Source organism: Eumetopias jubatus, unplaced genomic scaffold, assembly GCF_037043125.1.
Source record: "Eumetopias jubatus isolate StellerSeaLion01/CBP00866 unplaced genomic scaffold, mEumJub1_p1.0 scaffold_10, whole genome shotgun sequence".
In the NCBI taxonomy this organism is placed as follows: Eukaryota; Metazoa; Chordata; class Mammalia; order Carnivora; family Otariidae; genus Eumetopias; species Eumetopias jubatus.
The window spans coordinates 54,912,592-54,930,245 of record NW_028274816.1 but is presented as its reverse complement, the minus strand read 5'-3'; the positions used below and the strand labels follow the sequence as shown (position 1 = coordinate 54,930,245).

The 17,654-nt window shown below is 57.3% G+C and overlaps 1 protein-coding gene across 2 annotated transcripts in view; it reads right to left on the bottom strand.

Annotated features, from left to right (window-relative positions):
* Positions 1-15,421, bottom strand: part of MARK4 (microtubule affinity regulating kinase 4) — a 28,695-nt gene extending 13,274 nt beyond the window's left edge. For both annotated transcript variants that reach the window (XM_028088094.2, XM_028088093.2), the window contains exons 1-10: positions 15,163-15,421; positions 10,639-10,839; positions 7,733-7,786; positions 7,579-7,627; positions 6,819-6,884; positions 6,672-6,742; positions 5,842-5,898; positions 3,687-3,923; positions 705-824; positions 143-242 (exon numbers count right to left, since the gene is read on the bottom strand). In XM_028088094.2, coding sequence (XP_027943895.1) covers positions 143-242; positions 705-824; positions 3,687-3,923; positions 5,842-5,898; positions 6,672-6,742; positions 6,819-6,884; positions 7,579-7,627; positions 7,733-7,786; positions 10,639-10,839; positions 15,163-15,213 — 1,006 coding nt within the window. In that variant the 5' untranslated portion in view covers positions 15,214-15,421. The remainder of the gene's footprint in view (positions 1-142; positions 243-704; positions 825-3,686; positions 3,924-5,841; positions 5,899-6,671; positions 6,743-6,818; positions 6,885-7,578; positions 7,628-7,732; positions 7,787-10,638; positions 10,840-15,162) is intronic.
* Between the last annotated feature and the right edge of the window lie 2,233 nt (positions 15,422-17,654).

Below are 17,654 nucleotides of genomic sequence, written 5' to 3'. Positions count from 1 at the left end.
CTAGACTCCTCTGCTCTCCCTAATCGCCTTGCAAACTTCGCTCATGCGCTGACCCGAGGGGCAGCTGCTGGGAAGCTCCCACCCCTGGCTCCGTGGCCCGTAGCTCTGAGGAGCTGGGGCACCTGCTCTCCCTGACCCTCACCGATTCGCTTGGTGTCCCCGAAGTCCTCCTCGGGCTCTGTGTATGGCTTCAACTCCTCACCCTCATAGCCGATGTTGATCCATTTGTCTTTCATGATTTGCTGCAGGAGTCGGGGGTAGGAGAGGGAAAGTGGAAGACAGAGGTCAGAAGAAACTGGGGAAAAATACAGCTCCCCACTGCCCAGGCAGGCCCCCAGGTAGGGCCACCTGCCCTGCCCCCCCCCCACTGCCAAGATCTCACACCTCAGAATCGAAGGCTTCCTGACAGCTAGCACCTCCTCACCCGCACCCTCAGCATCCCTCCTGATGTCACCTCCTTCCTCCGCATCATCTGGGTCCCCCAGCACCCTATAATCAGCCTAGGAGCTCATTAGCTAATTACTGGCATGGCGGGGAGTGGGCGAAGCTGTTTGGGGGGTGGCGCTGAGACGGGCCCGGGAGTCTTTTCCTGGGCTGCCTGGCTCCCCTCCCCCTCCCAGCCACCATCTTAAGCAGATGGACACAGGAGAGGAGAAGTGAGAGCACAAAGGTTGAAATGGGAGGGGTGCGGGGCTGGGGCTTACCTCGAGAGTACAGCGTTTAGCTGGGTTCAGCACCAAAAATCTCCGCAGGATGCTCTCACAGTCTGTTGACATGTAGAAAGGGACCCGGTACTTCCCTCTGAGGACTCTCTCCCGCAGCTCCTGGGGGGACGGGGTTACTGGGGGAGGGGTCCACCCCACCTCCCCGTGGGGTGGACCCCTCACTCACTCACACGCACGCATGCGCGTGCGCACGCACATCTTTCTCCCAATCCCCTCACAGAAGCCACAGGTGGCAAAACCCCTCCCCCCCGCTCCTCACCACAATTCCCCATCTCTAAAATGGGAGCCCTGTATACGACTTCATTCCGAGGAAATCTCACAGAGAAAGCGCATTCCACAAGCCGGGTCAGACACGAGTCAGCATCCGGGGCCTCAGTCTCCTTCTCTGCACCCAGGGCTCCCAGCACCCACTTGCCAGGCCAGGGTGTGAGTGAGTTTAAGTAAAATGCCCAGCACATGTCTGGCCCAGAGCAAGTGCTACTTCAATATGAGGTCTATGAAGGGTGAAGAGTGGGGGTGGGGGGCGGGATCCTGCCCACCCGCCTCCCACCCCTCAGGTCCCCCCTCCCCTAGGCATGCCTGTCTTTCCAGAGAACTATGAGACCCCCCTGGTAGTCCCAAAGAATGAGAACTGATTTACACGCAGACCTGTTTTTTGGTAAAGGGCCTTTTATGAGGGGCCCTATGAAGACAGAAAATAAATCCCATGCGCCACGCCATGGCGGACCAGGGAGAGCCCCTTCCATCCTCAGGAAATGGAGGGACACAGGTGATGTGGGCGGGTTGGGGCGGGGGGAAGTCTCTGCATGGAGCTCTGTGCTGGGGACTGGCCTGGGAGCCCTCCTCCCCGCATTCTCCTCAAAGGGCTGGAAGAGGCATGCGCCTGGGAGCCTCCTGGGTCTGCAGATCCGCGCAACCCCGAAGGGTCGTGAATATTTAATAATACTGAGTATCACTTTCAGAGCAGAGCACTTACCCCGAGGCCGGGCAGTGTTCTAAGTGCTTTATGCAGGGCCCATCTGTGCTCACAACAAAGCTGTGAAGCAGGACTATGATGCCCATTTTTCAGACAAGGAGACTGAGGCCTAGAGAGGGTAAGTCACTTGCAGGAGGAGCCTGTGGCCAGAAAATGGCAGGGCCGGTGCTGAACCCCAGGCAGTCTGGCTCCGGAGCCCATGCTGTGTAACCACCGCACCACACTTCTCACCTCAAAGATGGTGAGAAGTAGCCACCGGGCCATCAACACCCTCAACGGTGCAGCTCCCGAGTCTAACGCCCTGGCCAGAGGCCAGGTCCCCGGGGGAGGGCTTCAGACACCCAGTTGGGCCCTCAGTGAATACTCTTCACCTCCCCATCTTACAGGTGGGGAAACAGGTTCAGAAACGGGGGTATGTCCCAGGTTGCTTCGCAAGGAAATGACAGAGTGGGGACCCGCCCCCAGCTAGCTGCCTGTCTCCTTTGCCCGGAAAGGTTTCGGGGGGCCTGGTGGGGGAACCAGGACAGCAGGAGGCAACAAGGGCCTGGGGCAGGTGAGACGCTGGCCTTGCCCTCAGAAAAGGTCTCTTGGCTTCATGCTTGGGGTTCAGATTATCCTGTGATCGTGAGCGCTTTGCACACCTGATCTCAGCGAGCCCTCCAATCGCGGCTACAAGACTGGTTACCTTAGAGATGTGGAACAGAGCGGGAGCCTGAGGCTTAGGGGGTTGGCCACTTGGGGGGCTCCCTCCTCCTCATCACTCAGGTCCCTGCTCTTGTGGACTGTCTTCGGCAGCGACTTCCCTGACCTCCTGAGTGCTCCTAGCTCATGGGCCACCTCGAGAGGACTGAGCGTTCCTGCTCGCACCACTGGAACCCCATCGTGAGGAAACGCCGCTCACCCCAAACTGAGGGGGGGGGCCCTGCGGCACAAGTGGCCCGAGTGCCACAAAGCTCCACAAAGCCACGCCATGAAAGACAGAGGAACTGCTCGAGATGAAAGGAGGCTTTTAAGACACCAGTCAACTGTGGGCAACTCAGAAGCCTGAATAAACAGTGGAGCGGGAGAGAAAGAGCTACAGGGACAGTCTCAGGACAGCTGAGGACATCGGAGCATGGCTAGGACTGACTGCACCACCATGGTTCTCCCCGAGTGTGGCTGCAGACAGGAAAATAACCCCGTCTCAGGAGGTACCTGCTGTGTGTCCCCTTCAGGGACAGAGGGATGTGGTGCCTGCCACTAACCCCCCAACATTCCATCAGGAATGATGCGCCCGGACAGACCGACGGGGCCAACGTGCCCCCACGCTCGCTACCGGAGCGCCTTCCGGAAGGTAGTTCTCCGTCCCCACCCCCACCCCCCAGCACTGGCCAGATTCTGACATGACGTACGTTTTGCTTATTTATTTTGTTTTCAAAGACCAGGCCAGTCCCCAGTCCCCAGCACAGAGCTCCACGCAGAGACTCCCCCCGCTCCAACCCACCCACATCACCTGCTCTGGTCTTCCCCGTGAGGGCAGGGATTTTTCCGTTTGGAGTGCCCGATTCAAAGGTTGTGAGTATGTTATGGTACCATAGAGTTATGTGGCCATCACCGGGTAGTTCTAGAATGTTTCCATCCCTCCAGAGAAAGCCTGTTCTCCAACTCCCCCAGCCTGGGGGCAACGACTCATTTACTTCCTGTCTCTGGATTTGCTCGTTCTGGACATTTCGTAGAAATGGCATCACACAACAGGTGGCCTTTGTGATTGGCTCTTCCCACTTAGCGGGCTCTCAAGGGCCAGCACGCTGGAGGGCAGAGATTTTTGTCTCTTTTGTTCACACCGTATCTGTAAAACCTAAATCAGAACCTGACCCGGCCAGCCCCGCCACCCCTCTGGCCCTCTACAGAGCAGGTGTGTGGGGAGGGGCTGGGGGCCCAACTGTAGGGGGACGGGGAGACCCTCCCAGGAGATGAAGACCTTCACTGCCGGCCCCGCCCAGCACCTTGAGGTTGTGCCCATCAAAGGGCAGGGAGCCACTGACGAGGGTGTACAGGATGACGCCGAGGCTCCAGATGTCCACCTCCGGCCCATCGTACTTCTTGCCCTGGAACAGCTCCGGGGCGGCGTACGGGGGGCTCCCACAGAATGTGTCCAACTTTGAGCCCAGCGTAAACTCGTTGCTGAAGCCAAAGTCGGCGATCTTGATGTTGGCCTCGGCATCCAGCAAGAGGTTCTCGGCCTGGGAGTGGGTAGAAGGTGGATGTGTGTGGCGGACGGCAGCTCGGGCTCTGGAGCCGCCCCCCCCCCCCCAACCCAGTACTGACTGTGACCCAGTCCCCTACCCCCTGTGTGACCTTGGGCAGTGACTTTATCTGTCTGGGCCTCGGGTTCCTCATCCAAAGAAGGAGGATAATCATAGCTTCTACCTCGCAGGGCTGTCTGAGCATTAAGTGAATCCTAAAAGGTCTAGAACAATCTTTTGTACCCAGTAAGCACTATATGACATTAGCCATTATTATACCATGAGATCTGCAGAGCTGGGGGTCCTCAGGCAATCTCCTGCCCCTTTTTGAGCCTCAGTTTACCCAGCAGGGAAAAAAAACCAACATGAGCACTGACTGCTCAAGACTCATAAAAATGAAAAAAAAATCAAGGTTCTGTCTACCTTTGGTGGCACGCGTTCTTATAAATGCCATTTTGCGAGCAAGGAAACTGAGCCTTAGGGAGACCACCTCGTGCCCACAGCAAGACTCCAAAAGAGGCCTGACCTCGCTATGGCTTGAGCGTGGAATGAGCCTCCAGCTTCCTACCTCTTGTAGATTTGGATACACATAACCCTTCAAAGTGTTCCACGTCTGGCTGGTCCCAGCCACGGCCCTTCTCCGGCCAGGCCACCTGCACGTCCGGCTTCCTCATGGTCTCCCTACCTCCCTTCCCCACCTCCAACCCAACAGGGGCAGAGAACCCATAAAGACACACCTCAACGTAATGGCATCTCAACCTTGCTCAGGGGTGACACTTCCCTTCCTAGTGTTTGAAGCTCCGCCACCCAGCCACAAGCCCGTGCCTGGGTGGCTCCCTCAGGTCAGGATGGCCCCCACCCCCACTGGGGGGCACTAATCAGATCCCCCAAATCTCTTTCAGCCACTTCCAGGACCCTCCACCAGGGGGCGTGCCTCCTCCAGGTGATGGCAAACTCCCAAACCTCAAGGGGCTTTCTCAGAGGGTCGGTACAGACAGGGCGTGTGTCTAGAAACTTCTAGAGCAATTTGACAATCGATTTTTATGATTTGGTTTTTTTTTTAATGTAATGATAGTTTTAAAAAACTGGTCTTGTATTTTGGACATCCTTTTTTTTTTTTTTTACCCACTTCATTTTTATTGTACTTCACAAAAGTATTTGTCACAGCAGATTGGGACTTGAAAATATTAAAACAAACCTGGTCCTTCACTACTGATACCTTGAGAAGACCTTCCTTAAGGCACGGCGCCTAGCGCACAGGAGGTGTTCCAGAAACAGAGTCAAGACAACTCGACTGAGCAGGACAAACATTTCTCTCTCCGGTCTGGGTCGAGGAGCCCAGAGATGTGTGGTTCTCAGGGTGGGAGGTGTGGAGCGGGCAGGGGTGGGGGTGGTGGTGTCCAGGCTGGCTGAGTCCCTTCCCTGCCTGGAGGGGCCTCAGGGGCTCGCTCTCTCTCTCTCTCTCTCTCTCTCAAAGGTCCTTCTCAAGTTCGGAGATGCCTGCGATTCTAAGGCCCAGAGGCCATGTGACTCTGGGGCTCTAACGCCTCAGTTCTCGAAGGTTCCTGAATGTCCTAAAGTCTGAGAGATGCCAGGGCTCCAGGGGCTCTGCGAGTGTCGAGTCCTCGTTCAGCACACACATAATCGTAATCGTGTGGTGCAAACTCGGACGTTTTGTTTCTTTTCCTTTGTTCTCTCCTCCTGCCCCAACCTCCCTACCTGCTCCCCCATCTGCTGGCCTTCCTCTGCCACAGAAGCTTGGGAAAGAGTCAAGGGCCCCTGGATGCTGAGGGAGAAGGACAGGGAGAAGAGCGAGGGAATGTGGAGGCTACAGGGGACCCGCAGGGGGCCTGGAGGCGGGACTGGGGACAAGTGCGGGCTGAGGTGGGGAGCTTGCCGTGGGGTGGGGGCTCACCTTCAGGTCCCTGTGTACAATGTTTTTCTGGTGACAGTAGTGCACAGCCGATACAATCTGGAGTGGAGGGAAGAGAAGGTCAGTGACCCGTGGCCCCAAACCGCTCGGCCTCTCTCCAACCCCATGAAGCTACTCACAACCAAGACCCAGAGCCCCAGGCCTCCTCGCTTTAGGCGTAGGCCAGGATGCCGGGGCCTCATGCTCCGATTCAATCACTGCGGGAAATGCCACGGGCCCTGCACGGACCCACATCCCCACTCGGACACCTGGACCCCCTCAGACCCCTGGACACCCTCCCGGCAGGGGCCTCGGAACCAGGACATCACAACTAGTCCCCCCCCCCCCCCCGACTTTCCCATCTGGAAACACACATAAGAACACTGCATACCCGTAGACAGACACTCTGCCCCAATACACCCAGTATAGCCCCATCAGGGCATCTGGACAGTCGTGGACCAACACCCTGGCTCAAATCCCTTCCCCCGTTAGACACGCACCCCTTGGCCAGATACCTGGACCCCCTCACGCATACACCTGTACCCGCACACCTACACCCTTCATATCTGAGCACCCAAATACCTATTTCCCCCACACCTCATCCGCACTGCCCCGCTCACAGGCTTCGGGATCCTGGCACCTGTTAGCCACGCTCCTACACACTGGGCCCACCCTCGCACCCACACGTCTGACACCCGCACACCTGCATCAGGGCATCCTCACACCTGGGCGTCTGCAGGCTTGCGGACACCTGGACTTACGCCCCCAGACCCCCTCCTGCCCAGGGATGGGGCGCCACTCTCAGCCCTGCCCACAGCCTTGACCGCCCCCACCTGTCGGAACTTGGCTCGAGCTTCCTTCTCCTTCATGCGGCCGTGGGACACGAGGTAGTCAAACACTTCTCCTGCAGGGCAGAGGCCAAGCGGGGTCAGCGAGGGGCGTGGGGGGCGCAGGGGGCAGGGCGGGGAGGGACGCCTCACCGGCACTTGCGTATTCCATCACCAGGTACAGCGTCTTCTCCGTCTCGATCACCTCGAAGAGCTTCACTGCAAGGACCCGGGGGGAGCAGGGTTATTTGGGAAGAGAACCCCCCAGCTCCGCCCACACTCTGTAACTACGCATGTGCTGACCAGAACACCCCTTACTCAAGAACACTCCATGGCTCCCTACTGATGGCAAGATTTCCCAAACTCCTCAGCCCTACTTCACCACCTCTCCTACTTTCTCTCTCACAAGAAAGTCGGCTCTATGAGGCCGAGACTTGTGCCTGCTTTCTTTCCTGCTTATGCCAGATGTCCCCTGGCATAAAGCAGCCACTCAATAAACACTTCTTGAGTGAACAAACACGTGGATGAATAAATATTGTGGCCACATCCAGGCCAGGCTAAATCCTGTCTCCCCTCTGCCTCACAATGACAAGGACAGTGCTCACTGCTGCTGATGGTAATCAGACCAGGTCCCCCAGCTTAGTTCTGAATGGAGTGTTTCGAATGCTCAGTCTTATCCAAACCCCACAATGACCTTGAAGTAGGCCCTCTTATAAACCCCACTCCAGAGGAGCAAACTGAAGCTCAGAGAGGTTAAGTGACTTGCCCAAGGTCACACAGCCAGTGAGCAGTGACACTGCTAAGAGAAAACAGGTCTAACTGTGAAAACTGCCAATTCTTCTGTCCCCCAACTCTCTCCTCTGCCAAGTGCCCCGGTTGGTAGTCTCTGATCCCACACTCTTCCCCTCCTCACCGATGTTGGGATGGTTTAGGCCCTTCATGATGCGGACCTCCCGGAACAGCTGGGCATGGCCAGAAGAGAAGAAAGAGAAAGATGAGGGTGGGCGGTTTCGATGACCCTCTTTCCCAACCTTATCCCCACCCCGCTCCCTCTCCCTAGGCCTCACTTTCTGCAGGCTGCTGGGGTTCAACTGGGTTTTGTCAATGATCTTGATGGCGACCTGGAGGTGGAAGGAACGGGTAAAAGATCAAGGTGCCAAGGGCTCGAGCTGGGAAAGGCCCTCCCAACCCAGATCACCCAGGAGTGTCCTTCCTTTGCCCCCTCACAGGAAGCCCTCAATCAGGGCCGTTCCTGGTGGATGGGAGATCTGGGCCTCAGGACCTTTGCACAAGCCACTGTGTCCAGTGCTCCCTGACTTCTACAGGGAAATATCCCCTATTCCACAGCGGGGCCTGGGTGGGACTGCTCAGCGGCCTATGTGAATGCGTGTGCGAGTGAGACCTTTTGAGGGCCCCTCTGTGAGGGCATCTCAGACCATTCACCCAGCATGTCTTCTTTGTCTTGCATGCATGAATTGTGAAACAATAAATAACTGTAGCTAACATTTCCTGAGGAGTCACCGGGCCTCAGTCCGTGTGCTTTACAAACGAGAACTCTTTCAATCCTCACAGCATGAGTGTTAGAATTATCCCCATTTTACAAACTGGGAAACGGAGGCACAGAACTGTTCAGGCAGTTGGCCAAAGTAACACGGCTAGTAAGTTTGTGGGCTGGGGTTTGAACTCATGCAGCCTGATCAAGTTTACCTCTTAAACATCTAAAACTGAAGAAAATATGTACAGTTTATTTATTTTTTAAATTTTTTAAAGTAATCTCTATACCCAACGTGGGGCTCGAACTCACGACCCTAAGATAAGAGCTGCATCCTCTTCCAAGTGAACCAGCCAGGGACCCCTAGTTTCAAAAAAGCTTTGAGCAGTGACCATGGGGGAAGAATCGGAAAGTTAATGAACTCTCCTTATATGCATCCTGCAGTGGGGTTAAGTTTTTATTTTGAATGGCACTTTGGGGCAGAGCCCCATAACTTTTTCAGTAGTGATGGGCCTTTAAAAGTCTTAACTCAGCTCTAGGTCTATAGTTTTCCCAAAGGGTTTTGGGGCCACCCCCAGATCCCCTGGATTACAGAATCCTTCCCCTGGGAGGCCCTGTTTCCTTAGAAGCTGATCCTCTAGGAAGCCCCTGGAATCAGGTTCAAAATCCACACAAGGGGAACGACGTATTCTTTGTGCAGGAGAGGGTCTATTAGCTTTTCTCATATCCTCACGAACAGGTTTTTAATTTTGTCAAGCACTTTTCATGCCAGTATTGAGACGATCATATGGTTTCCCTCCTTGAATCTGGGAATGTGGTGAAGTACATGAATAAATTGTCAATTTGAAAAGAACTGTGCATTCCTGGGATGAACCCAGCTCTGTCATCACATGGCTTTCTTTAACTGATACAGCGGGTCTCTTTTTTGCTAATATTCTGTTTGAGATTTTTGGATCTATGTTCACATGTAAGGCCAGCCCATAACAGCATTTGTATCTCGTTCTGACGTCTTGGTCATCGTTCAGCTAGCACTTCCAATCAGCTGGACAGTGGAACCTCTTTCGTTAATCTCTGGAAGGATGGGCATAAAATCAGAATGTTTGGTAGAACATGCCCATAAAACCATAGAAGCCTGGTATCTTTTCTGCGTCTGGTGTGGATGGCGTGCGGGCAGGAGAGAGTTCATCCAAGGCAGTGGAAATCACTCCAGCCACGTCCTTTAAAATTAAAGGGGGGGGGGGGCGCCTGGGTGGCTCAGTTGGTTAAGCGACTGCCTTCGGCTCAGGTTATGATCCTGGAGTCCCGGGATCGAGTCCCACATCGGGCTCCCTGCTCGGCAGGGAGTCTGCTTCTCCCTCTGACCCTCTTCCCTCTCGTGCTCTCTATCTCTCATTCTCTCCTCTCAAATAAATAAATAAAATCTTAAAAAAAATAAAATTAAAGGGGAACAGAGGAGTCCCCCCACCTCTGGCGTGAGTGAGAGGCTTCGTATCTAGGTTATAAGGTCAGGTCTGTGTGGGCGCAGTAATGTTGCCCTACTCTGGGGGCAAGGAGAATGGGACTGTGGGGAATTGAGAACTCCAGTGAGTTCTTGTGTGGTCCCATGAAGATCACTGCAAGATTTGACGGAACCAAAGCCCACCACTCCAACAGGGAGGTGGTCTGGGTTTAGACACAAAAGCCGTGTGAATTCTTAGAAACACAACGCACGGCTCTGCCTGCGATCTGAGAGTCCCCGACGATTCCAGGGACGATGACCGATATTTAATGAGCACTGGCCATTAATGTGCCATCATCCTTGTTTTAAGGTGGGGAAACTGAGGCCCAGAGGTGAACACAGTTTATTCTAGAGCTGATGTCCTTCACCATCACCTCATACTCCCACGTCATTTTTTTTTTTTTTTTTTAAGCTCTAGGCCCAAACGTGGGGCTTGAACTCATGACTTGGAGATCAAGAGGCACATGTTCTAGGGCACCTGGGTGGCTCAGTCGTTAAGCGTCTGCCTTCGGGTCAGGTCATGATCCCGGGGTCCTGGGATCGAGCCCCGCATCGGGCTCCCTGCTCAGCGGGAAGCCTGCTTCTCCCTCTCCCACTCTCCCTGCCTGTGTTCCCTCTCTGGCTGCGTCTCTCTCTGTCAAATAAATAAACAAAATCTTAAAAAAAAAAAAAAAAAAGAGGCACATGCTCTACTGACTGGGCCAGCCAGGCACCCCACCCACATGGTTTTTTATTAAATAGCCTTTACCACGGGCCAAGTCCTGGGCTAATAAGGACCTCATCTACATTTAATTCCCACGGTAGCCCAATTCTACTTGGATTCTTCTGGACAAATCTGAGATGTCCTGACCTGTCCCGGAGAGAGTCAGGGACTTAACCTGAGGTCACGAAGCAAAGCGAGGGCCAAGTCTGACTTCGCCCCACCTCCCACAGTGCTGGTGCCGCAGGACTGGGCCCCGCACCCCGCCCATCCCCCCACTCACCTCCCGGCCGGTGAGGATGTGCCGGGCCAGCTTGACTTTGGCAAAGTTGCCCTTCCCAATGGTTCTCAGCAGGCGGTAGTTGCCCACGTGGGGCTGCTCCTCGGGACAGGAGGCGATGGAGTTTCGGCAGCGGGCACCCAGAGAGCGGCTGGACCAGGATGGTCCCTTATCCGAGGAGCGGCCACTGCCCAAGGTGCCATGCTGGACGGGGGGACAGCGCGTGAGTGGTGGGCAGTGCCCATCCAATCCCGCCTTCGGTGGCTCCCGTGGGTTGGGGTGGTTGGCTCCAGCCACGGCCACCGGCCCCTTCCATGGTCCTTCTCAAACGCAGGCCAGAGAGAAGCACACTGCCTTTGGGGGTCCCCATCTCTTGCCACAAGAAGACGCCTCCAAGAACAAAAACGCTGGGGCCCCCCAACTCTGCAGCATCTGGGGTCCCAGACATCAGGTTCCTCCGCCCCCTCCCCCAAATCCCGACATTCACTCTACGCCCAACTTCCTTTTCCAGGTGCTGGGACCACAGTATTTTACTCTAAATGCTGTGGCCCTCAATCCCAATCTGTGTCCTCAATCTGGGTTCAACTCCACCCCAGGTCTCTCTTGCTGCTCTCGACTGCCCGGATCACCCATCACCTCCCCATCCGCCGGCCCCCCCCCGCCCCCCGATTCTACTCTGAACCCCAAGAGCAGCATTTTATTCCCAGCTTACTGCCCCTAACCTTTTCTCCCAATTCTTCTTGCCCCAAATTCGACTCCAAACACTGTAACCAACACTCTTTCATTCTGCCCTGACCTTCCAGCCCCACTCGGTTACCTTCCTCACGTGGAAACACTGTTGCCTCCCCTTCATGGCCCGCCCACCACCCTGGGAACCGCTGTCTCCCACACCCGCGCTCCGATCTGGCCCCGCCGTTCTGTTCCTGCCGTCCTGTCTCTCCTGGGCCTCTCCCCCGTAGGTCACTGCCTGCTCCTGACTGTGAGCCCCAGGGGCTGTGCCTCCCTTTCAGCGCTGGGGCCCAGGGTGCAGGCTGCGCAGGGAGCCAGAGGCCCCAGCAGAGGCGGCTCTGCTCAGACCCCGCGCCGCCCTCCCCGCTTCCCGGGGCGGGGGTGGAAAGCGCGGGGACAAAGGTTGCTGAGGGGGAGAAAGGCCAGGTAGGCAACAGGGAATCCGCATGGCTACGGTCCGATTCGGTCATCATCCCCATCTTAAGGTGGGGAAACTGAGGCCCGGAGCAGGACAGAGTTTAGCCCAGAGTTGCTGACCCTCACCATCACCGTATCACGCTGACTCACACTCCTACATGTTTTTATTACGCTGCTTTTACTACGGGGCCAAGGCTCGGGCTAGTAAGCACCTCATCTCCATTTAATTCCCACGGGAGCCCACTGAGGGCGGAACCGACATCCTCATGCTCCAGAGGAGAAACTGAGGCTTGGAGACAGAAGGTACCATGTCAAGGTCACAGAGTTCCCCCCCAAGGCGCAGAAGGACCACCACCACCGCTGAGCCCCTAACCATACGCCCGCTGCCCACTGTGCCCTCACCCGGGGCCTCCCGCCTGGGTCCAGTTACCATCCACACTCTCCAGACAGGGACCCCCAAGGCTGAGGCAGGGTGAGCACCTCGGCCAAGGTCACAGGGCTGAGAAGCAGAGTGCCAGGGATTTGATCCCGGGCCTGGTGCCTCCTGAGTGCTGAGCTTTCCCACATCCCACTGAGCCGCTCACAACCGCAGGTTTCCTCCCAGGGGAAGGAGGGCAGGCAGGGAGGTGGAGATCCTGGCTGATAAGGCCCTGATCCCCACTGAGATAAGGTCTTGGAGAAGAATCCCCATCAGGTGGCACCAGGGGAGCCAAACTGAGGGTGGGCTGGCACCCCACTGAAAGCAGCATGCTAGAGGGACCCCGGCAAGGGGCCGCTGGGGCAGTGGGTGACAGAGCCCCCAGGGGCCGGGGGCGGGAGCTAAAATTGGCCCACACCACCAGCTGGCCTGGCTCCCTCCCTCCCGCCCGACTGGCGCCCCAACACGGGGCCTGTTGCTAGGGAACCTCCAGAGAGTTCGGTGGTGTCGGGGGGGGGGCTAGAACTTGGGGTGGGGGAGCATGACCCCACATGGCTGTTGTCATGGTAACCGGGTGGCAGGGGAAGAGCCTGAGACCTCCAGTTCCAGAGGGAGAGGTGAGCCCCAGGCAGGACAGACAAGCAGGACTGACACACTAGTTGGGAAGACAGGAGACAAGAGGAGAGAAGGGGACTGGCCCTCCTCAAATGCCCACCAGGCACAAGTCTGGACCACGAAAGAGGAGGAAGTGCTTGGATGAGCCCCATTTTACAGATGAGGACACCGAGGCTCACGGCAGTGACGTCACTTGCCTGAGGTCACACAGCTAGGGAGGGACAGAAACTAGATTTGAAGTGCATCTTACTCACATCGTCTCCTTGGCTCCCTAAAGCATCCCTAACAGGGAGGTGCTACCATCAACCCTATATCGAGATAAACTGAGGCTCGGAGCACGGAGGGGATCCGTGAGCTCCTGCCACGACCCGATGACAGCCCCCAGGTGGAGAACGCATGGCCCATCTGACTCAGAGCCATAGTCACAAGAGCAGCAGACAAGTGTGGAGCGCGTCCTATGTACCAGGCCTCCCCCGTGTCATCTCGAGTCATCCTCTGAGGGACTCAAGTGATCATCCCCACTTTTCCAGAGCAGGAAACTGAGGTACAGAAAGGAAGAACGAGTAGTCTGAAGACACAGCGCCAACCGGCTGGCAGAGAGAGCCAGCATTTGAACCCGGGCCCGTGGGCTCCCTGGCACTTCCTGAAGGACTTGGGGGAGGGGTGGGGAATCTCACCGGAGACTCCAAATCAGAGTCTGGCCTATTGTAGGTGTGCTGCAGCGGTGGCGGGGGGGGGGGGGGGGGGGGGGGCGGGTTTCTGTGAAGGAGGGTCTTGCAGGATGAAGGGGCGGAGATCAGTCTCTCTGGTGGGGGATCTGGAGTGAGGGTGGCTGGGTCGGGGTACAGGGACCTAGCAGAGGCCTAGGGGAAAAGGGACAAAGACCCCAGGTGGGGGTGGTAGGAGGCCCTTTGGAAGGGCCGAGAGTATTCAGAAACCGGGGAGATGGGAAGGGGGGGTCTCCCAGGATTGTTCTGGGCTGTGGTATAGGGACAGGGGGCCTGGGAATAATGGGAAGGATTAACGCCATGGGGCAGTAGAACTCAGAGGAGCCAAGGAAACTCCTAGAAGTTAACGGAGGGGGTTTCTAGGAGTTTCTAGTCTTTGGAAGCAGAGAAAGGTCCAGGAGCATGTGAGTCCTGGAGAAGGGGCTTGCTGGGCAAGGGGCAGCCCAGAAGAAGAAAGCCTGAGCCTTGTGGATGTCGAAAGGGCCTAGAAGCTTGGGGAGGAGGTTTCCAGCAGACAGACCCCAAGAGAGGAAGGCTTACAGCCAGGTCAAGACCCCAGGCTTCGAGTCTGGGAGTCTTCTGGAAGGAGGATCTGGGGCCCAGCCTTGTCAGCGGGGAGAGGCCTCCGAAGCTGAGGAGGGGGTTTCCCTGGGAGGCCAGACCCCCAGGAAGGAAGAGGGAGGCCCTGGGGCAGAAGGGATGGGGACCTGGAGATGAGGGGAAGAGGTGGTGTCCTGGGAGGAAGCTCCTGGCCTAGGAGGGGATCGAGGGGTTGGGGGCTTGGGGAGGGGGCTTGCCTGAAGCTGCGGAGTTGATACAGGGAGGATGAGGCCTGGAGTCAGACTAGTCCAGGGCCTAGAAATCCCAGACTAGGCTAGGGGCCTGGAAGTTGGAGGCCAAGGCCAGAGAGGGCCCGGGGAGTACGGGGGCGGGGGGGGGGGGTACCCGGGGTACTGGGAATCCAGGTACAGGGCTGCTTGGACGATAGGGGCCAGGCCTGGGAGTGGAGAGACCTTGAACAAGCTAGAAAGGGCCCTGGGCCCAGGAAAAGGTGGAAACCGGCTTCCTGTGAGGGGGTGCCCACAGGATCTGGGAGGATCCAGAGGGGCGGAGGGCTGAGAATGAGAAGAGGGGGGTTCCTGGGGAGCCCGGCACCCACATCCAGATGGGGAAGGCCGGAGCCAGAGGCAGCACTGGGCCCGGCCTTCCTGGGAGAGGGCCAGGGCCGGGCCTTGGGGTCAGGAGCCCTGCAAATCCGGGAGGGGGCGAGTTGTCGGATGCGGGCGGCCAGGAGGGGAAGGGGCTTAAGAACACGCCGGAGAAGGGAGGGGCTCCTGGAAGGCAGAGGAGGGGGCTTCCTGGAGGGAAGAGACCCGAGCGGAAGCGGTCTGCAGACGGACAAGAGAGGGGTCCCGAGAGAGGGGCGCCCCCGGGGGTCGGGCTGGGCTGGCGTGGGGGAGGGTCGAGAGGCCTGGAAGTCCGGGCGGGGGTCGGGAGGTGGCAAGCTGGGCCGGGCCCGGGGAATGCAGGCAGGGGCTCGCGCGGCGAGGGGCACACCAGGACGAGGGGTTCGGCGGCTGAACCCGACCGGCGCTCCCCAAGGGGCCGGGCCCCACTCACCGTGTCCGAGTTCCGATCGTTGCCCGGGGCCAGCGCCGTCCGCGAAGACATTTTCTCCGGGTCCCGGGGGACTGGGCGGCCGGGTGGGGGGGGGCGGGGGTCCCGGGGTCCCCTCTCTTCCCCTCCCCCCCCGCTGGCCTGGGGACGCGAGCTCAAAAGCTGGGCGCCGTGGACACCCGGGTTCGCGCCGCGGGAGAGGGGGGCAGGGCGGGGAAGGGAAGGGGACGCCGAGGGTCCTAGTGTCCCCGTGCAGTGGGGGCCCGGGGCGCCATGGGGGCGGCGGGCAGGCGGGCGGGCGGGCGGGCGGGGGCCGGGGAGGGGGCGCGGAGCCGGCCCGGGCGGCGGCGGAGGGAGGCGGTGGAGGGGCCGGGGAGGAAGGGACGTCAGGGGGAGGGGCGGGCAGGGCGGGGCCGCCGAGACCCCGCCCTCTGCCGCCGGCCCTTAAAGGCGCAGGCCCGGGCTAGCCGGGGGCTCTGGGGGCGGGGGCAGGTCGGGGCGCGTCGGTAGGGAGCGTGTTCTCGCAGGAGTGTAGAGACTCACCGGAAGAGAAGGGGAGAAACGCCGGGGCAGAGGGCCAGAGACGCAGAGAAGGATACTGAGAGACGGAGAGATAGGGAGAGACAAAGAGACACAAGGGGAGAGGGACAGAGGTGGAGGAGAAACCCAGACACACAAAGAGATGTAAAGGGAGCCAAAAGATCGGAGCGTCAATAAGAGAAAGAAAGAGGGAGAAAACACAGGAAAAGAGACACACACAAAGAGTCAAGAGATTCAGAGAGAACAGAGACACAGAGAGCGACAGAGCCCGAGAGACCCACACACGGACACGGAGGGAGAGGCAAAAAGAGACAAAGGGAGACAGAGACTCAGAGACCTGGGAAGAGAATGGAGACAGCGACAGAAGCAGAGAAGCCCCCAGGGACGAGAACCAGGCCGACTGCGCTGTCCACCTTCTGCCTCCCAGCCCACCCTCTCTCTTGGTCGAGGGGCCCAGGAAGTTCTTGGGAGCGCAGGGCTAAGGGTGCTGGGGGCAGAGTGTGCTAGGCAGAGCCACTGCCGAAGCCTGACCACCATCTCTAGCCAGGTTGCCTCCCACCTCCCAGAAAACTCCAGAGCCCAAGGTCGTAGCTGCCGGTTCCTCTCCTGTGCACCCCAGCTGGGATCTGAGGACTCTCCCTATAGCTCTGTGACTCAGGGCGGACCTCAGTTTCCCAACCTATAAAGTGGGGGGAAGGATAGACATGTTGCCTTCCTGGCAGGGCTGAAGCAGGTGTCAAAGAGCCCTGTGTAAGTATTCACCTGCAGGGTGCAGCTGCTGTCGGGATGGGCAAATTGAAAGCAGAGAGGCAAGCGCTCCGCTGAGGTCATCCAGTACTGTGGGGACCACCCATGCCCTCTAGACCAGAGTGGGATGAAAGAACTAGGGGCATTGCGTAGCCCGCCCTGGCCCCAGAATCCCGCAGCCCTTGGAGGGATGGGGTCCCTGCCCTGCCCCTGCCTGACCGATCATCTTCTCGAGCCTCAGTTTCCCTTTCTAAAATAGGGATGTGATGCCAACAGCGGTGTGTTGGAGTCAGCCCGAGTGAACTGACTGTTAAAGTCGCAGGAATTTTGGAACTCGTTGTTAAACAGCCATTATAAAAAATTGAATTATGCAAACATGTAATTAAATCAATTATACTGAAAACAAAGGTAATAAATACTCATCACAACCTAATTATTTTACTACACTTTACTATTATCTGTGATCCTGAGGTTACTTACATCTATTGTACGTTCATAGACATACAACTGTGTAACGTGCTACTGTGCATCTCTTCCCCCCAAAACTCTTTCAATGACATCACTGTAGCTTGACGTCACTGAATTCAAGCTTGAATTAGTCATGGTGGGAATATTTACACCATGGAAATTGGCACACGCCACAGATCAAGGCTCCCTGCCCCCAACCCCCCAGAGAGCTGGTTGTGAAACATTTATCAGCACATCACTGGTTGATACCATCAGCTACATGGACTCACAGAGGCTTCCTTTGTGCCAGGCTCTGAGCCCTTTATCCTTTCTGCCACCCTGTGAGATTGGACCATCTTTATCAGCCCCACTTACACACGAGGAAGCAGAGAGCCTAAGAATTAGAAAAAAAAAAAATCACAGGCTGAAGGTCACATGGCTGGTGAGCAGCAGGACTGAGATTTGAAACAAAGTGCCTCCAAACTCTGGAACTTGGGCTCTTGACCACTATGGCTTCCTGTCCCTGAAAAAATCATAGCAGCATCCTTAGTCTGCAGTAAATTAATGAGACCGTATACGTAAAAGCTCCGCGTGTGAACAGATTAGAACTTTATAAGTGGATGGGGCCCAAGGAGTCCCAGGGATGGTAGGATGCAGAGAGGGAGGAGTTCAGGCTGGAGTTCTGGAAGTTCTGAGATCCCAAGGGCTCTGCAGGGTGAGGGGTAGGGTCTTGGGGATGGGTTGGGGGAGCTGAGTCACTC